This window comes from Suricata suricatta, chromosome 13 (genome assembly GCF_006229205.1).
Source record: "Suricata suricatta isolate VVHF042 chromosome 13, meerkat_22Aug2017_6uvM2_HiC, whole genome shotgun sequence".
Lineage (NCBI taxonomy): Eukaryota > Metazoa > Chordata > Mammalia > Carnivora > Herpestidae > Suricata > Suricata suricatta.
The window spans coordinates 86,219,098-86,240,306 of NC_043712.1; the positions used below are offsets into that span (position 1 = coordinate 86,219,098).

A 21,209-nucleotide genomic window follows, 5' to 3' on the forward strand; every position below is an offset into this window, starting at 1 on the left:
GATTATTTTGCAAATGCTGAACCACTCTTGCATCCAGGAAATAAATCCTCCCTGATCGTGGTGTCTGATTTTTTTAGTGGATTGATGGATTTGGTTTGCCAACATTTTGTTGAAGAATTTTGCATCTATATTCATGAGAGATACTGGCCTGTAATTCTTTTTTTGTGTGTGTGATGTCTTTATCTGGTGTTGGTATCAGGGTGATACTGGCCTCATAATGAATTTGGAAGCTTTTCTTCCTCTTGTATTTTTTGAAATAGTTTGAGAAGAAAGATTTGCACTTTTCCTGTAATGACTTTGTCTGGCTTTGGAATCAAGGTAATGCAGATCCCCTAGAATGAGCTGGGAAGTGGTTCCTGATCTTCAGTTTCCTGGAAAAATTTTATGTAGAATTGACATTATGTAGTTTTTGTATGCTTGATTTTAAAAATACCTCATGGGGTGCCTGGGTGGCTCAGTCAGTTAAGTGTCTGACCTTGGCTCAGGTCATGATCTCACGGTTCCTGGTTTTGAGACCTGTGTCGGGCTCTGTGCTGAGAGCTTAATAACTGGACCCCGCTTTGAATCTGTGTCTCCCTCTCTCTCTGTCCTTACCCTGCTTGTGCTCAGTGTCTCTCTCTCAAAAATAAACATTAGGGGCACCTGGGTGGCTCAGTCGGTTAAGCCTCCAACTTCAGCTCAAGTTATGATCTCACGTTCATGGGTTTGAGCCCCGCATCAGGCTCTGTGCTGACAGCTCAGAGCCTGGAGCCTGTTTCGGATTCTGTGTCTCCCTCTCTCTCTGCCCCTCCCCATTCATGCTACGTCTTTCTCTATGTCTCAAAAATAAATGAAACATTAAAAAAATAATTAAAATAAACATTTAAAAATTTTAATAAAAATACCTTAGTGAAACTGTTTGGACTTGGAATTTTTTTGTCTGGGGGACAGTGTATAATTAAAATTCAATTACTGGGGCACCTGGGTGGCTTAGTCGGTGAAGCATCTGACTCTTGGTTTTGGCTCAGGTCATGATCTCGCAGTTCATGGGTATGAGCCCCACATTAGGCTCTGCCTTGACAGCACAAAGCCTGCTTGGGATTCTCTCTCTCCTTCTCTCTCTGTCCCTCCCCTGCTCATGTGTGTGCACTCTCTCTCTCAAAGAAAGAAAGAAAGAAAGAAAGAAAGAAAGAAAGAAAGAAAGAAAGAAAGAAAGAGAAAGAAAGAAAGAAAGAAAATAAATAAATGAATGAATGATTAAATAAGATAAACTTTAAAAAAATTCAGTTGCTTAATAGACCAAGCTTCCAGTATGGCTGGTTGGAACAGGCACTGTTTTCTCTAATCCTTTAGGTGGTCCTTTCACTGGCCTCTAGTAGTTTCTTACCAGCATGTACTGACCAGTAATCTGCTGACTCCTTGAATGAGATCCTCTATGGATCCCTAGAGATTTCTCTCTCTGTCTCTCTCTTTCAGCTCCATGTCTTCAACTCTAGGAGTCTACTTGGCTCTGCCTGGGATTCTACTTCCTGTGCTATGTACTAGAAGCTCTCACAAGGCAGTAACTTAAGGCAAATACAAAGATTGCTTCATTTGTTTCCATTTTTCAGGGATCACTGCCTTTCACTCTCTGATGTCCAGCACCTTAAGTCAGTTTCTTACTTATTTCATAGAGAAAATTAAAAATTGTCCCAGCTACACCATTAAAAAGAATTCTTTTTTAGTAATCTCTACACCCAATATGGGACTCAAATTCACAATCCCAAGATTGAGTCACATGCTCTTCCGACTGAGCCAGCCAGGCGCCCCAAGCCCCTGTTACTACATTTGGGTTGAAAGTAGAAGTCTGTTTGGTCCAGCTCGCTTTATGGTATTATGCTTCTTCAACGTCTACAACTAACATATCTTTCCCCCATATGCTCATTCTCCATTGTAACCTTACTGCTGTTCCCCTTTCTTAGTCCTGTTGATTTAAAAGCCCAGTACCATCTGTTATTGTTACTCTCTTCTTCATGTTCCTTTTTCTGTCACTCGTTGTGTCCTGTGAGGTCACCTTCATAGGATTCCTTGTGCCCATCTCTGCTTTTATAATCCCTGCAGCCACTACCTTAGGGCAGACACTCATTCAATCTGAAGACTGGACAATTGTAAGTTGGACTTGTCAACTCCAGCTCTGCTCTCATTTCCCATCCCCAACACCACACACACACACACACACACACACACACACACAATCTTATAAAAAATATCTATTGCCAGACTAATCTTTCTAAAGTCACCTTCAAGATTATCTGGTTTTCTGTGCCAGTTATTTAAGGTACTATCAAATTTCTGACAAGGGTGACATTAACTAGTGTGAGGAATATAGACCAGAATTTGTGAGTAAGGAATCAAAATAAGACAGGATTAATACAGAGGCCCACGTAATCTGTGATAAGGAGAGCACTCAGGCTGAGCATGTCATCATGGTACAAGTGACACCTGGAGCCACAGGAAGTGATGGATTAATCATCTAGGGGTTGTGTGGAAAGGGAAGAGAACAGGCCAAGAACAGATAATCAGATACACCAAGAGGAATGCATAGAGGGGCTTAAAAGATTCAGAACAGGCAGGGAAGAGGAGACAATATATTATTACATTCTTTCACCAAAATATAATTGCTACAAGTTCACTGTTTCAGTATTATTCACTAATAAATACTTAGAGAGACATCTGCAAAAATGGTAGAGTAAGGATCTCTGAAGATTCTCTTCTTCATAAAAAGAGAGAGAGAGGGGGAGAGAGAGAGGGAGAACAGGGCGCCTGGGTGCCTCAGTCAGGTCAGCGTCCAACTTTGGCTCAGGTCATGATCTCGTGGTTCATGAGTTCGAGCCCTGCCTCAGGCTCTATGCTGTGCTGACAGCTCAGAGCCTGGAGCCTGCTTCAGATTCTGTGTCTTCCTCTCTTTCTGCCCCTCCCCTGCTCATGTTCTGTCTTTCTCTCTCTCTCTCAAATAAGGATTAAAAAGAGAGAGAGAGAGAGAAAAAGTAAAATTCATTAAAATAAATCTTTTCATAACTTTATAAATTAACTAAAATTTTTATCAATCTGAAGAGGATTTATTTGAGAAATACAGCTAAATCTTGGTAGGAATCATGAACTTTGTGGTGATTCAACTTGCCATAGTCCCATGCTCCATATTCCAACTCCTCAGTCGCCTTGAAAAATGGCAGTCTGCATTTATAGGGTGTCCTGGAAGTCAGTGGACTTGAGGGCGCAGGAAAGAGGAGGAGGAGGAATGAGAAAGAAACTGGTGTATTGGACTTAACTCCGAGCTCTCTGAGTTTGAAAAATCTGTTTCCAAGGGCCACCTACAGAAAACAACTACATGCAAGCATTTTAATTGCACAACTGCCTCGGCACTATTTAACAATTGGGGCAAAAAAAAAAAAGAGATTAACCAAAAACCCTAGAAAGAAAAGAAAAGAACGGAGATGTCCGTAGGGTCTTTGAAAAGCTCTAACATCCTGCTAGGAATCTAGATGTCCGTGCACATGTGCAGGGCTGCGAGCATTCCGAGGGCTGTGCATATACTCAGGAAAGACCCGAGAAGGTCATAAGGTCTCCTCCTGGCTGCCTTTGGTATGTAGATTAATATTTTACATCAGAAATTCTGAAGTTGAAGAAGAAAATAACTGAAATGAAAAATTCACTAGAGGGGCTCAAAAATAGATTTGAGTAGGTGGGAGACAAAATCCCTGAACTTGAAAATAGATCAACTAATATTAGCCAATCTGAGAAAAAGAAAGCAAAAAGAATGAAGAAAAATGAACAGGTTCCCAGAGACCTGTGGGACACCATAAATAATACTAAGATACACATGATGGGAATCCCGAAGTAAGAGGAGAGACAAATGGGGGGCCAGAAGAATAATTGGATGAATATCTCAATAACCTAGCTTTCCACCTTAACCAACTAGAAAAGGAAGAAAAAACTAAACCCAGAATAAGCAGAAGGAAGGAAATACAAAGAACAGAGTGAAAATTAATAAAACCATATTGAAAAGTAAGAAAATCAAGAGAACCAAAAGTTGTGTCTTTAAAAAGATTAACAAAATTGATAAGCCTTTAGCTAACCAAGAAAAAATAAGGGAAGATTTAAATCACTAAAACCAGAAATAAAAAAGAGAACATTACTAACTGACCTTTCAGAAACTGTGAACAGTCACATGTTAAAAACAACAACTAAAAGAATAGAACAGTTCCTAGAAAACACATAGTATTAAAGGTAACTCAAGTTATGGAAAATCAGAGTAGATTTACAACAAGCAGAGAGTGAGACTTTCCCGGGGCGCCTGGGGTGGGTCAGTCCTTAAACATCTGACTCCAGCTCAGGTCGTAATCTCACAGTTGGTGAGTTCGAGTCCCATGTCAGGTGAACTGGAGCCCTGCTTCAGGTGAGCTTGTGCCCCGCTCTGGGTAAAGCATGAGCTCTGGGTGAGCCCCACTTTCTCTCTCCCCTTCCCTCTCTCTGCCCATTGTGGGGTCCTCTCTCTCTCTCTGCCACTTCTCACTTGCACCCTCTCTCTCAAAAATAAAGTGTCCATAAATAAAAGCTCAAGACCAGATGGCTTCCTTAGTGAATTCTGCCAAACATTTAGTACCAGTCCTTCAGGAGCGCTTCCAGAAAATAAAAGAAGAGAGAGCACTTTCCAGCTCATTTGGAGGCCATTACTACTCTAATACAAAAACCAGGCAAAAATATCCCAATAAAAGAAAACTATAGACCAATATTCTGTGTTAACACAGATGCAAAACTCCTCAGTAAATTCTTGGTTTTGTTTTTTTTATTTTTGAGAGACAGAGACAGTGCAAGCAGGGGAGGGTCAGAGAGAGAGGGAGACACAGAATCTGAAGCAGGCTCCAGGCTCTGAGCTAGCTGTCAGCACAGAGCCTGATAAGGGGCTTGAACCCACGAACCATGAGATCATGACCTGGGCCGAAGCCGGATGCTTAACCCACTGAGCCACCCAGGCACCCCTCCTCAGTAAATTCTAGCAAATCCAATGCAGCAGAAAACAAAAAGGATTATACACCATAACTAAGTGGGATTTATCCTAAGAATAGGTTCTATACTAAATTTATCCCAGGGAGGATCTATATAAAAAGATCAATCCATTTTATCCCCCATGTTAATAAAGGGGAAAAAAAAACATACGCTTCAATAGACAGAGTAAAAGCATTTGTCAAAATCCAACACCCTTTCCAGATAAAAACACTCAACAAACTAGAAATAGAAGGGAATTTCCTCCAACTAATAAAGGTATAAGCCATAAAAAGTAATGAAATATTGATACATGCGACATGGATGGACCCTGAAAACAGTGTGCTCAGGGAAAGAAGCCAATCACAAACTTCACATGTGATTGCATTTACATGAAGTGACCCGAGTAGGCAGGTCCATGCAGACAGACACTGATTCATGGTTGCCAGGGGCTGGGGGCAGGGAGAACGTGGAATGACTGTGAAGGCTGGATGGTTTCTTTACGACATGATGGAAACATTCTAAATTAGACTGTGACGATGGCTGCACAACCTTGTGAATACACTGAAAACCAATGAATGGCACACTTTAAAATGGTGAAACCTATGGTATGTGAATCTGGTTTTGACCTTCTATTTCTTTTCTTGCCATACACACACACACACACACACACACACACACACTAAGGAAATACCTTTTGACTAAAAAACTCTTACGAGTACTCCTTGAACTATAATCCATGCCTTAGAGGTGGTGATGCAAACTTTAGGCAAAATCTTCTATTTTGAAGTTTACACGGCAACAGAGAAAATTAGCAACTTTAACGTAAAGTCATTTAAGTAATAACACTATTTAAGAAAATATCAGAAGTCACTTATATTCACTTTTTATAATAAAAAGGAATTCTCTCTTTCAAAGCTTACCTCATGTCAATCACTTGACTCACAACAACGTTGGGTTTTGAGTCTTTCTCTTCATTCATGTTATACAGGAAGAGTTTGAAGTCACAAACTATCGCCAGTGCTCTCTGCCATCCTTTTTTCACCCCTGCTTTCTTTGGGATCTATAGTTTTGATTTAAAAAAACAAACAAATAAAAACAATCGAAGTTGAAACATCAAATACTATCCAATTATTACATGTAAAATTAAAATAATAAACCTGTGTTATAAATCTGTCACATATTAAAGATGGGGAGCAGAGTTGTATAACATAATTGAAATTTCAAAAACAAGGCAATCCCTTTGAAGACTGAAAATCTCTTGTGAAAATAAGATTGACACCATTTCAGTTAATATTAGCATTTCACTCAAATAATTTCTTCCTTTCTAGTAACATTAAATTCAAATATGGGAATTTCATGCGTCTACTCAGATTTTCAATATTTCTCAAAAAGGTTATTTCACTTTTAGTCTCATAATTGGTTATTGCTGACTGGAATTCAAAGTTACTACATTAGTAGAGATTTCAACATTTGTTCATCACAAGGTAAGGCTTGAACAGAAAACTTTGGTACATTAAAAAATATCCTACGGGTGGCATTCGGTGTCTGACTCTTGATCTCAGCTCAGGTCATGATCTCACGGTTGGTGAGATGGAGCCCCGCATCAGGCTCTGGGCTGACAGTGGGAAACCTGCTTGGGATTCTCTCTCTCTCCCTTGCTCTCTGCTCCTCCCCCATTCACTCACGCTCACACTCTCAAAATAAGCAAACATTTAAAAGAATAAATAGAAAAATAAATAAAAATATCTTAATGGGGACAGCTAAGAAACTATCTTCTCAGGATGAAACAAGTATGTTCAATCGCATATAATTTGTATTGTATAGTCTGTTATAAATATTATTTATATATATAATACAAATGTGCTCACAGAGTGCGAGGTGATTAATAATTTTTTTAAGAGTTCCTCTAAACCAGGGGCGCCTGAGTGATTCAGTTGGTTAAGCGTCCGACTTCAGCTCAGGTCATGATCTCACAGTTCATGAGTTCAAGATCCGCTTCAGGCTCTGTGATGACAGCTCAGGGCCTGGAGCCTGCTTCGAATTCTGTGACTTTCTCTTTCTGTGTCCCTCCCCTGCTTGCATGCTCTTTCTCTCTCTCAAAAATAAATAAACATTTAAAAAAATTTTTTAAGAACTCATCTAAACCCAAAATATTGACACTTACCCAGACATGGCCTTCATATGCTGTTCCCATGCCTTCCCGTGGGTCCAGACAGAGGGTGCCTTTCTTCTGCTGAGAAGGCACTGGACAGGCTCGTGGAGCTTTTTCCACACAGGTTGTGTGACAGGAGAACCCACATGCTTGGTGGAGGGAATAAAGAGACATGATCACGGTAGATCGAATGGGTGTACTCCCTCGCCCTCCACTGCAGTGCCACCTGCTCTCCTGGAGGCCAAACCGCTAAAAACTACATTTCCCAGATGCCCTTGCGACTGAGTTGTGGCCCTGATGGAGGTTCCACTGACCAGAGGACTTCCTGTGGGACTGAGTTGAGCGGGACAGGGAGCAGCGCAGGCCGCGGAGCACCCCTTTGCTGCAGGCACCCTGACTGCGGGACCCGCGGCCACAGCTGGGGGGCGGCGTGCCGACTCCGCGGGAGCCTCCCTCCTTCTGCGGGCAGGGCCTGGGCCTCCGGACCCTGCGTCGCGGGGCCTTCCTCATCCGGGCAGGAGGGCAGGTTCTGGCCGCTGCAGCAGGGGGGGCCGCTTCCTGGCGGGTCATCTTTTTCCGACCCAGGTCCCCGGAGCCACCCTGAGCCTCAGCTCGGAGCCACCCTCTGCAGCCCTGGAAGGGTCTCATGAGCACCGAACGCGCCATTTTGGGTCCCGTTTTGGTGAAAGCACTCGGTTGCGTTAATGGTTAAGGTGGCCCTGACTGTGGCCGTGCTGAGGGCGGGAAAGCGGCCCTGCTCAGCGCGGTGTCCAGCGGCCAGCCCTCCGGGACCGGCTCAGGAGGCCAGCAAGCCCAGAGCCCGTCAGGGAGCGAGGAGTGAGGAGTCGCCGCGGCACAGGGGCCACCGTCGGAGATTTCCAGAAGTATATTGCTCCCTTCCAGTGACGGTCACCGCAGTGAATGGAATGAGCCCCGTAAAGCAGTTACCGCTCAAGCATCTGTCTTCCTGCCGCTCAAGCTACCGACTCGGGCCCTCCAGCTCCGCTGAGCTCCCAGACCACTAAGTAAACGTGGCCCTGCCTGCAGGCTACGCAGCAGGCCCCGGGGACAGCATTCACCCAGGCTGTGAGGGGCTGAGGTCCCTCCAGCCACACAGAGCCAAGTTCCCCCCCAGACGTGCCCAATGGCCATGAGTCCAACCTTTGCAACATGCAACAGACTCAGAGAGCATCTAAGGGACTGCTTTACTGCCATGCTTCCACGTTCAAAGGAAACAAATAATTTTTGCCAAATAATTTACTGCAATGGACTGAATGTCTGTGTCCCTCCCCGCCAAATTCCTAGGTTGGGGGCATTAGGAGGAGCTCAGGCCCTGAGGGTGGAGCCCACCGTGAGTGGAATTCGTGCCCCCTGGCGTTGCCAGGGCATGCCCGGAAGCCAGCAGCCTGCCCCACGCAGGGAGCGCTCCCCAGAACCCGACGCGGCCTCCAGCCTTCCAGAACCGCATTTCCAGGTGCACGCGGTGCGGGCGGCCCTGAGGCCTGAGGACCCGGCCTGGCACCGCCTCCATCGGCTCTTACCGTCACACACACAGCCTTGCCTTATCAAGCCCACCATCAGAGCCGTGCACTGGTGACACTTGGTGGGAGCCGTGAAGGACGTGAGGAAAAACCGGTGGCTCTTACTCTACAAAACAGAGACCAGACGTGCACTGAAGGCCGAGGCACTGGGAGAGGGGATTCTGGGGACTCCTGCGCCCTCCTTGCCCCAGGTCCCCTGCTACGTGCAAAGAAAGCCGCTCCCCCGCCTCCTCACCACACTTGAAGGTTCGTGCCCCCTAACTACTTCAGAGTTAGGAAACGCCGAGACATTTCCAAGAAGAGGAAGATGGGGAGGAGGAGAGGGAACTCGTTCATCGGTGCCCACGTGTTCATTAACCCTGTTCGGAACCAAGTAAACCGGGCCTGGCTCTGCATATCCTCAACCTCGGAAAGATCCTTCTAGATGGATAACTTCTCTGAATGATCCCTCAACAATGGACGGAGCAAGAATTGCCTTGTGTACATACTTATATTTGGGGGAGAGGGGAAGACAAAAAATAACATGGTTTTTATACCTTCTTCGGAAAGAAAGAGTAATTTCAAAATTCACTTTTCTACTATTAATAAGAAATAGTCGTGCACTGCAAAGCTCTCATGAAGCACGCTGTGTCTCTGAGACAGGGCGTTCTGAAATTTCTAACCGAAACCCCAGCAACCAAAGCTGCAAACGTGATCAACAAATGGGTAATCCACCGCGGATTATCCGTTTCTTTTCCCTCCAGATTACTGTTCTCATAAATTATCAATGTGTAAAGCAAAGCAAAATCTGGCTTTTCCAAAGACTACTGGCAGATTCACTCCCCTCCTTTGTGTGTCTGTTTGCTGTCTCCAAGGTGGACAGAATGTGGAGAGTTGCAGGTCCTGCGTGAGCACTGGGTGTGTGTACACGGCCACCTGCTCCTCATCACAGCTTCAGTCCTCCGTGTACAGAGCTGGACAGCACCCCTCCCCCCAGGCCCCCTAGAGGAGCCTTCCAAGGCTTTCAGGGCACCGATTGTCTTGTGACTCTTCAGTAATTCCTGGTCGCTCATGTTTCTCAGCCCCACTAACCCACCCAGGCTTTCTTCTTCCAAAGTTATGTTAACCTAGTTGCCTGCTCTTTTTTCCCCCTTTATTGTCTTTCATCACGAAGCTGAGATGTTTGCATTTTTAAATATATTATGATTAACCAGAAGTCCCCAGGAAAAAAAGGAAGGAAACCAAGAAAGAAAAAAAAAAAAGTACTTTTGATATTCTGATTGATACTGCCTCACAATACATTAACTTGGACAAAACACTTCGTCATGTTTATCTTATTCTTAGTTTTCTCTCGTATATATTTTTGTTGATCTTGGCACATAAGTATCTTCTACTTCTTTTCTAGGTATTCATTATATAATAGAGATAGTTTTATATATTTGCCTTAGGTTCAGATTACCTTATCAAGTTGAGTAGGTTTTTTATGAAAACCAGCGTCTTCTATGGTTTGTGGGCAATCATATCAATCTCATGAAAGAGTTTTATGTTCCAATGTTCATTCCAGTCATTTTATTTTCATTTTTATTGCATTTCCTAGAAACTACTGAATACTAATGGTGCTATGGAATAATTCTATACCATTCCTGGCTTTAATTGAAAAGATTTAGTGTTTCATCATTTACCATAATATTTGCTAGTAGGCTTAGGAAAACAGGTTTACAGTATTTATGAATTTCTCTTGATCCTATTTGTCACAGCTTCTGGTTACTTACTGCTAATAAAAAGGAATGCTTTGACTATTTTGGTCATTTTTAATTATTTGTTAAATAGGCAGTAGGCAGTACATTCATCTGGTTCAAAAAACAACTAAATACTTTATTCCAAAATTATAAGATTTTCTAGTACATTTCTAGTAGTTATGTGGTTTCAGGTTTACATTTAAATTGATCCTAAATTTAGAATTTATCTGGGAGTAGGTTATGAGGTACAAGATACAGATCCCTTGAGCAGATTTCAAGGAAAAGCTCAAGTTCATTAGTTTATCATCATTTATAATTTCTAAATAGGACTTGACAGACACAACAAACCCCATTTAATAGAAAAACATTCCCCTGAAATTGTCACTAAACATTTTAGCCCTGTCTTGGCTGTGTTCAGACCTTAAGAAGATTTTTATAGTGGGATTTTCTGCTATGTTAACTTTTTTTAATGTTTTTTATTTATTTTTGAGATACAGAGAGAGACAGCTTGAGCAGGGGACGGTCAGAGAGAGGGAGATACAGAATCAGAAGCAGGCTCCAGGCTCAGAGCTAGCTGCCAGCACAGAGCCCAACGCGGGGCTTGAACCCATGAACCATGAGATCATGACCTGAGCTGAAGTCGGATGCTTAACCGAGTGAGCCACCCAGGAGCCCCTACTGTGTTAACTTTTAAATCTGATCTGAGGTTTCATGAATGTAAAAGTTTTAGTAAATGCCAATATAGTAACAGACAGCAAAACCACTTATTCCCATTGTTAAAAGAGCCTGCTAAGCTTATCATTAAATGAGGTACCTTAGTTGGAAAGAGGATACTACTCTGATATTCCTTTTTCTTTATTGTTGGTGTGTGAACCGGTAGATGAGCAGAATCCACAATCTGAGTCAAGGAGATGAAGACAAACATGGACAAGTTACATAGGTCTCCAGAATTCCAGGTCTCAATCCCATAAGGCAGGCAAAACAAGTTAACAGACACAAACACAGTAAAACTAAAATTCTCACAGTGGTGAAAATAGAGTTTAGGTAATTTAAATATAGGCTTCACTTTCTACAAACAAAATGTATATTTTACACAATTTATTTCAAGTTGGCTGTTTTAAAAAATTATGTGTCATTACATGTAGACTACATTAAAAGCAGAATACCAATCATAAATATATGTGACAGGGACTTTTAATAAGTAAATATACCCTCAGAATCCTCAAAAGAGTCTTTGAAATGTCTGTTGTATAAGTATAAATCAGGATTTTATGGCTGTACATATGTAGAAATGTATTAAAATCAATTACTGAGAGTTCAGCAAGATTTCATGAGTACTAATTATCTATGTAAAAATATGCTTAAGGTATTTAGATCACCTTTATGTAGTAAGATTTCAACAAGTATATACAGTTTCGTTGTCCGTATGATACAAAACACTTCTTTCCTGGGAACTAGTAGAAACTACTTCTTGAGGGGCACCTGGGTGGCTCAGTCGGTTAAGCATCTGACTTCGGCTCATGATCTCACAGTCTGTGAGTTCGAGCCCTGTGTCGGGCTCTGTGCTGTCTGCTCGGAGCCTGGAGCCTGCTTCGTATTCTGTGTCTCCCTCTCTCTCTGCCCCTCTCTTGCTCACTCTCTCTTTCTCTCTCTCTCAAAATAAAATAAAGACATAAAAAAAAAAGAAAAAAAATACTTCTTGAAATGGAAAGAACCAGATACCCATAGATGTTACTGGGGAGCACAGCTTAACTTTAAGGAACATGTCACACAGTTGAGCAGAGCATATAAATGTACGGACTCAAAGGATGTCTCACTTTTCACGATGGCAGATGCCATGGAGAAAACATACAAGCTGGTAGTAAATGTAGAAGATTCAGGACATTTATCAAATTTACAGGTATTTTTAGAAAGCTGATAATGTTTCACTGTGCTATTTACTATGTGTCTCATTAAATGGACTTTTTCACATGAACTTATAAAAATGAATATAATAAAGATTCCCTCTTAAAATTTTTAGATTACACGTATCAATGAATTAGCCTTATTTTAGTTTTCTTTTGTTTAAGAAGAGACTATCTTCAGTCTAAAGAAGAGAAACGACATCATATCCATTGATGTACAAGCATTTGACAAAATTCAACACCCATTCACGATAAAACTCTCAATGGACTAGGATTAGAAAGGACTTCCTTAATGTGATAAAAAGCATCTATGAAAGAAACAAAGGCAAGCATTACCACTAAGGATAAAAAACTAAATGCTCTTACCAAGAATGAAGACAAGACAAGGATGGTTCTACCACTGGTTGTATTCAACATGAAGGTGAAAATCCTAGCCAGTGTGCCAGGCAAAATAGGGAAAGATAAGTATACAGTCTAGGAAGAAATCAAACTGGCCTATTTTCCAATGACATGATTTTCTGCATAGAAAATTCCAAGGACCGTCAAAGGAAAACAATATTGAAAGTACTAAGTTTGGCAATGTCCCATGACACAAGTTCAACACAAAATTAATCACATTTCTATGTAGCACTAATAAATAATTACAAGCTGATTTTTTTTCTAAAACAATTTTTTGGAACAGTTTATGGTTCACAGAAAAATTGAGGGGAAAATACAAACGAAAAAGAGGAAAAGACCCATCAAATACAGAGAACAAAGTGGTGGTTACCAGAGGGGAGCTGAGGGGTAGGCCGGTTGAGAGGGGTGAAGGGAGCCAAGAGGTACAAACTTGCAGTAATTCATGGAGATGCAAAGTACAGCAGAGAGAGTATAGCCAGGAATTTTGTAACAATGTTGTATGGTGACCACGTTTATCATGGTGAGCGTAGAGTGATGTATATAGAATTGCTGAGTCACTTTGCCGTACACCTGAAACTTCTATAACTCTGTACGTCAACTCTACTTCAATAATGCAAAAGAAAAAACAAAAAGAAAAAGCAATATACGTATCTTCATTTAAAAATACTTTATTGCTAAAAATTGCTATCATCTGAGCTTTTAGTGAGTCATAGTTACTGATCACAGATCACACAGCAAACATAGAAAGACTGGAAAAGTTGAAATATTGCAGGAATGATCAAAATGTAACACAGACACAAGAAGTGAGCCATTGTTGGAAAAATGGAACCGAGAGACTTGTTAGACACAGGGTTGCCACAGACTTTCAATTTGTAAAAAATGCAGTGTTTGCAAAGTGCAGTACAGCCAAGACAATAAAATGGGGCTTGCCTGTACAGATTATTAGGGAAATAACAGACTGGTCAATGATTGGGCCTAGGGCAGCTCTCATGGGGACCAAACTTAGATTTCTACTTCCTGGCAAACAAAGATATAATTTCCTAAATGTGAAAAAGCAGAACCTAAACTCTTTCTGGAACTTTTGGGATAGAAGGATAGGATAAAAATGGAGTCCTCCCCTAAAGGGAAAGCATAAAAGGACTGATGAATTTAACCATGTTGTAATTAAAAACCTCATTGTGACAAAATGAAAGCAATAATTTTAATGCTTTACATCCATTAGAATTGCAAACTTTCCGATGCCTCGTGGTAGTTAGTGTTGACATGGAAATAAAGAAATGACAAATTTTTACACAGTGCTAAGTAAAGATGGAAGTTGATGTTCAAAAACTCTCTGGCCCAGGAAGAAGAGTGCACAGTGTGTAAGAGTGGATTATACACTAGTGGAGACCCAGAGCCCAAGTGGGTGAAGGTGGGCTTGCTGCACAGGTGGGAGACGGGTCACAGGAGGGAATTAGAAGTGTGGAAGGAGACAAAACCAGAAGGAGCCCTGTGATGTTGGATGGAATTAGGTATTCATGTGTGCAGGTAGGTAGGTAGGCAGTGATTGATGAATGGATGATGATGAGGTTGAAGATAGAGAGGTAGATGGTAAGTAGGTAGACAGGTAGATGGATGAATGGATGGACAGACAGACAGATTGCTACCTGCAGACTGATATACAAGGTTTTTTTCCTCCAATGAAAAGGCCTGGAATAGTGAAACTCCAATCTCAGTGGGCACACCTAACATTCAGAGGTAGGGGCCTAGGTGCCTACCAACAGCATTCTAAATGCCATTCTCCACTAGAAGCAATCTGTGTCCTTTGAAGAGACGGCTGAACACAGGGCTAGGGCAGTACCCTCCGGATGAGCTGATGCATCTAGGTGTTCCACGCAGGAAGGAGACATGTCAGAAGGACACAGTGCCAAAGAAGGGGCTCGCACAGACCATATCTGTGGAATAAATAATGATGCTAGTGGTTATGAGTCATTGGATAAAAGAGGAAATCACGAGTCCATGCAGACATAAATAAACTGGGAGTCTGGTGAGAAATGGGCACGTAAATGGTTTCAGAGTACCTCCCTAAGAAATACTTACCAATCACAAAGGAAAAGAGAGACCTGGAAGATCCCACCTTAGTACATGGTCAAGGCACACACCCTACCTGACAGAGGCAGTGAGAAAACCGTAGCATCGCTTCTGTGACAGTCTAGCCCATGGGCACAACCTGCATAAAGCCACAAGGAAAGTTTTTTTGAATGAGGAGCATTCTGCTCTACGTTGGCCTGTGGCTTTTGTGGCTCAAGGTCACAAAATCAAACAGAGACTAAGGAACTGTCGCAGATGGGAAGAGACTGAAGAGAGATGACAGGGCAGGCGAAGCAGCATTTTGAACGGGGCCTTGGGTCCAGGAGGTAGTAATATGTCACCACAAGGGCCGGTGGCTGTACTGTGCATATATACATATATGTAAGAGAATATTCTTAACTGTAAGGAATACACTCTGAAGTATTCGAGTGATGGAAAATCAGGCAGCAGCCCTCAGAGGTCTAGGAAAAACAAATTCATACTATGCCTGCAACGTTTCCACAAAATCTGTGACTGTTCCCCAAAAAACAGAACCACTCTGTTGCCAAAATTTTACATTGAAAATACACACATCACCTCTGAAAAGTTAACTTTATGAATTAGAAGCAGTAAGAGATTAACACAATTGGACAGTTGTAACAATATACTGTAATGAAAGTTATGTGAATGTGCTCTCTCTCTCTCTCTCTCCCGAAACATTTTCCTGTGCTGCACTCACCCTTCTGGTGATGCTATGAGCTTGTAAAATGCCTGTGTGACGAGACGAAGCTGGGGGAGTGGCGTAGGCACTGTGACACAGGGTTAGGGGACCCTGGCCTTCTGAGCACATGCCAGGAGCGCATCTGCTTCGAGGCCCCGGTGGACGGCAGAGAATGGAGACCACGGATTGGGGTGGGGGAGGGGACCACCGTGGGAGTAGCCAGTGCCATCAGGCTCATTGTGATAAAAAAAAATTGTAGTCGTGAAAAGTGGCCAAATGCCCATCACAAAGGGCCCGGTTCTGGAAGTCTAAGTGCATCGGTGCGCTGGACTACCGCCCAGCCGTCAGCACGTGAAGGGTCTCGGCGCGGCTGGTTGTAGGATCGCAGGGAGACCGTTTGCAGGAGGGTTTTAAGCAAGCCAAGCGATCGCCCGCCCTTGAAAATCGCCTGCGTGTGACACAGGATCAAGCGGCCGGAAGCGGGCGCACCTCCTCGGCCGGTAGCCTCCCGGGAGCAGGGAGAAGGCGGTTACACGCAGGCAGGACTCCACCTGCATCCTAACTTCTCTTATCTGGCTCAAGAACGCCACCGGTCCACTGAATTTGTGAGTGGATTTGTGGCGGGTTATTCCTCTGAGATGGAAATATTTCATCTTCAAAAGTTTAGAACAGCACAGTGAAATAAACGTGTTATCAAAAGCTCAGAGGCTCTGAGCAGAATTTGCAGACAATGTCTGGCCTGGCGGACAAGCCACACTGAGGCTCTCCAGCACGGGGCCAGGATTCCACAGGGACAGCAGAGTCCCTGCCGGGATTACCGAGGGTGGCGGAGACGCAGAACAGGAGGAGCCCGTGAGCGGGGAGCCGCCAAACCTCTGACCTCTGGAGGAAAGATCTCCTTTTGCAGAAAATCAGTCTCTGCTTAACAGGCAGGAAGGGCCGAGGAAGAGCTGTTTTACGCCCCATTAGAAGATACGAAAGGATCTCCAATTTTAACAGTCGATGTCACAAGGATATTTTTATGCCTTGCTAGTCATACGTAATGCCAGACGTGGTGTTACAATCAGGACATTGTTCCCACTATATGGGGACTCCGTAATGCTAAGAAAGCCGTGCCAAGGAGCGGAGCCCTGCCCTGCGGGACGTGTCCCCTTGCGGTTCCGCCACTGCCATACCAGCCATCTCACAATTCCCTAAGCGCACCGTCTGCTCTGTTAAACCCTAGATTCAGAGGAGACACAGTCCTGAAGCTTGTTTTCCCAGAGCCAGCGGAAGCTCTGTCATTTGTAATGATTTTGGGGAGTGGAGGGCCCATTGGGGTTTCCCGTCTTCCAGTGTTACCAGTGACATTGGTACTCCCCGGTGGACTGTGCCGGCCAAGTAGGGTATTTGGTGAGGAGACAGATGGCCCTCTGTTCCTGAGTGGGGGGTCCTTCTCCCTTTGTTTGGTAACACGCGAAGAATATGCGAGCAAAGCTACCCCGGGGAGGCACCTTGACTGGGTCGGCTTCGTCTGCGCTGTGTGAGGATGGAGATGTGGACCCAGAACTGATGTAGAACTGGATCTTGAGGTTCTGTTCAAGTATGTTCTCAGCTGGATCTGTCTAGAAAAGCAAGTTAGGGGAAACAAAATTCCAGAGATCATTGTATAGAACACATTTTTAAAAAAATGTTTATTTATTTTTGAGAGAGAGAGAGACAGAGTGCAGGCAGGGGAGGGGCAGAGAGAGAGGGAGACACAAATCCAAAGTAAGCTCCAGGCTCTGAGCTGAGGCTTGAACTTGGGAACAGCAGGATCATGACGTGAGCCGAAGTCGGACACTTAACGGACTGAGCCACCCAGGCGCCCTAGAACACACGGTCCTTACAGCCATAAACATTGCGGTATTTCTAACAAGCCATAATCTGAGCATTTTTGTTAGAAGTATCCCAGCAAGGAAGGCAGGTGCCAGAACTCTGCAGCGGGGAGCAGACCGCCCCCACACCACTGAGGGGTCTCATCCACTCCCCTGGAAAGTCCAGCACCCGCAAGAAAGTGAGCAGGCGGATTCGAGGCAGAGTGGGTATTTGAGAAACGAGCTGGAAACTCAAGAGAAGAATCCGGTCCCTGAGAGTACCTGACGGAGGTTCTGGCACTTCGGCATATGGATTCTTTTGAATTAAAGTTACTTGAGAAACAGTGCGAGGTGGGCTCTCTGACCCTCCTCTGTCTCGTAAAAGCAGGTGCTAAATCTTCCCCGTGAAAGGTGCCCTCCCTGGGCTGGAGGCAGAAAGACATTCCCCTGACCCGAGATCTGGGGTATTTGGGGCTGGGAAGGCTGTGCAAACAAACCTTGTTCAGTGAGCCCACATCCTCCCAGCGACTTCTTCAGCCTTCGGTGCCCGTAGCCCAAACCCTTCACCATGTCCGTTCTCGGCGTGTGATTTGTTTCTTTGTGTAAAGCTTCCTGCTCTAGTCACTTCTGCGAAGACTCCCTCATGCAAGTCAAAATTCAGTTAAAATCTGTGTTTTTTTCTCTTGTTACTCTCTTATGTCAGTTTAATTCTTGCCCAGCCCCAGCCCCAGAGAGAAGAGGGGAGGATTGTTCTTCCTCCACGCTGTGGTAGGCAGTAAGTGAGAGTAAAAGAAGTGAATCAAACTCATAACTTACAGTACAAATCCGAACCCTGCTTCTCTAACAGTGCAGCAACACTGGCACTCGGGGTGGGCATCTTTTATGTTAAGAAATGTCTAGGGGCACCTGGGTGGCTCAGTTGGTTAAGCGTCCGGCTTCGGCTCAGGTCATGATCTCACAGTTCGTGAGTTTGAGGCCTGTGTCGGGCTCTGTGCTGACAGCTCAGAGCCTGGAGCCTGCTTCAAATTCTGTGTCTCCCTCTCTCTCTGCCCCTCCCCTGCTCGTGCTGTCTCTCTCTCAAAAATAAATTAAAAAACAACAAAAAAAAGAAATGTCTAAAATTTACTTTAGAAGATCATGTGATACATAGTTTAGGGGCATCTGGGTGGTTCAGTTCGTTAAGCATCGAATCCTTGCTTTCCTCTCTCTCTCTCTCTCTCTCTCTCTCTCTCTCTCTCTCTCTCTGCTCTTCCCCTGCTTAGGCTCTCTCTCAACATAAATAAATAAACTTTAAAAAATATATATTTAGTGATTTCCAAAATCATAAAATGTCCTACGCGAAATGCAGCTCCAGGGTTATAGGAGAGGGAGGGTCAGAAGACAAGGAGAAACTTATCAGGCAACCTTGGAGTCACACGCGCACACACACATGCACACACACCCATGCACGGGTGCATGCACACACACACACACACGCACACACATGTGGTTTATATGGGACTGGGGAATAAAAATAGTGTGTTCTGCTATTTTCATTCACTTAAAATTTAATATTGTTAGAAACATTTTATCTAAAATGGAGTCACTTATGCTAAGCCCCACCAAGACCTCACACCTAATCCCAGTTTCAGCCCCTCCCAGGAGTGGAATTGAGGCCAGTCAGTCTGGAATTTCCCACTGCACTGGTGAGGTCATCTGTTGATAAGACCCACCCTTCCTCCTCCTTCCTGAGACAGCCCTTTCTTTTCTTTTGCTAATAACACCCTTATCCCGCCAGGTTCTGCCCAGAAAAGCCTTCCTTTCAGAGCTCCCTCCTTTTTGTTGGATGGGAGGCAGACCGACTCACAAGTTACTGAACGGAGCCAATTAGATCTTGACAGGTATCCAGTTGAATGTTTACAATACACATAAAATTGTGATGTGATGGTTGTCGTGATGGGGACTTCGGGGCTTGGGGGAGCTGGGAGGCCTTACAGAAGGGCTTCCACGGCCCCCAGCAGCCTTAGCCTTCCAGCCCTCAGTGATGAAAACGAAACAAACAAAAACCTAAGACTTAGTATGAGCCCATTCTTGGGCCAACAGGTCAAACTCATGGAGAGTCGGGTTCAGTAATTAGGAGCAGAAATAATTGATATGCAAAGCAAAAATCTCTGGCTTCGTAAATCACTTCCTAAACTTGTTTTCAGTTCAAGGCCGCATCAGTTACATGGCTTACACCCCAAATGCCCGGTTTTTTCCCTAAGTTGGAACCAGTATCTTCTATTGCTCACTCATGTGACCACTGAGGTGAAATAGGACACACTATTCATGTGATATTTGATCGATGCATTTTTTGATGTGGAGAATTTGAAAGTCTGCTTTTGGAGTCATTTCTATGATTTAAAATTCCATTTTCTAGGTGGCTCGTATTTAAGAAATCAGCAAGGCTGCCAAAGAAGTCATTAAGCCTAAAGCTCAAGGTTGGAACTCGAGCACCAGCAGCGCCTGCGGGTTTCAGCTCAGGTCAAGGCCTCCCGGTTTTGTGGGTTCAAGCCCTGCATCCAGCTCTGTGCTGACGGCCGGGAGCCTGCTTGGGATTCTCCCTCTCTCTGCCCCTCGCCTGCTCACACTTTGTCCCTCTCTCTCTCTCAAAAAAATAAGAGAGAGAGAGAGAAGACATTCTTATATGTATTTCCTGTGCATGGACGTGCAAGAGTCCCAGAGTGTATTTCTAGGAATGGACTTCAGTCTACACCGTTCTCATTGCCCCAAATACCCACCAGCCCTTCCCTTGCCGTGTTTTTATCTCAAGCATTCCAGTAACTGCATAGTTCTCTCTCATGAGGCTTAGAACTTTTAAAGTGCTTACTGTCTGTTTGGACTTCCTCTCTGATGAACTGCCTGTTAAGTTTCTTGCCACTTCCCTCCTAGTTGACTTTTCCTTATTGACCTAAGGTTCTTTGTATATTCTGGATATGAGCCTTTGTTAGTTGTTGTGTCACAGGATCTTTCTCCACTGTGAGGTTTATGTTTTAATAGTCTTTTCCCACTGTCCACAGTGCTAGCTTTACATTAAGTCAAGTATCCATAGATCCCTCTTTTTCCGGATAGTGTTCTGTTCTGTAGGTCTATGTGTGTGTGCGTTTGCCAAGACCATACTGCTTTAACTACTGTAGATTTTAGCATCATGACATTTTCATTTCATTTCATTTCGTTTCGTTTTTTGAGAGAGTATGAGTAGGGGAGGGACAGAGAGAGAGAGAGAGAGAGAGAGAGAGAGAGAGAGAGAGAATCCCGAGCAGGCTGCATGCCAGGTGCAGAGCCTGACACCAGGCTTGATCCCACGACCATGAGACCACGACCTGAGGTAACATCTGGAGTCTGATGTTCAACTGACTGAGATGCCCAGGTGCCTCCATTGTGACATTTTATAGAGAAAGCTCAGCCAATTTGATCTTCAAAAACAGTTTTATTTTCTTGATCTTTTGCATTTCCATATACATTCCAAGTTCCATGGGATAAAATCAGAAACTTTATCAGGATTCTATTGAATCTTGCTATATTCTACTGAATCTTCAATCTTGATAGAATATTGATTGAACCGATTTTAATTAGTTAAGGGATAATTGAGATCTTTATAGTATCAAGGCTTTTCATCTAGGAAGATAGTGTTACTCTCTAATTTAGGCCTTTTTAAATGTCCCTCTTTACAATTGAATACTATTTCTTCCTAGAGGATTTTTAGCTATTAGATTTGTTTCTAAATATTTGATTTCTTATCCTATTGTTAATGATGTCTGTTAAAAGAAGGTAATTAAGTTTCTCAATAATATATAGAAATCCATTTGATTTCTATGTATTGACATAGTAGCCTCCATATATTGTGTTACACAATGTATTTCAGATA

General features: G+C 43.5%; 1 protein-coding gene across 3 annotated transcripts in view; it reads right to left on the reverse strand.

Annotated features, from left to right (window-relative positions):
* Positions 1 to 21,209, reverse strand: part of LOC115277050 (serine/threonine-protein kinase MRCK alpha-like) — a 54,934-nt gene that overhangs the window by 19,911 nt on the left and 13,814 nt on the right. For 2 of the 3 annotated variants that reach the window (XM_029921147.1, XM_029921149.1), the window contains exons 4-8: positions 16,982 to 17,092; positions 11,230 to 11,313; positions 8,698 to 8,803; positions 7,169 to 7,305; positions 5,925 to 6,064 (exon numbers count right to left, since the gene is read on the reverse strand). In XM_029921147.1, coding sequence (XP_029777007.1) covers positions 5,925 to 6,064; positions 7,169 to 7,305; positions 8,698 to 8,803; positions 11,230 to 11,313; positions 16,982 to 17,092 — 578 coding nt within the window. The remainder of the gene's footprint in view (positions 1 to 5,924; positions 6,065 to 7,168; positions 7,306 to 8,697; positions 8,804 to 11,229; positions 11,314 to 16,981; positions 17,093 to 21,209) is intronic. The other variant, XM_029921148.1, reaches the window with a different exon arrangement.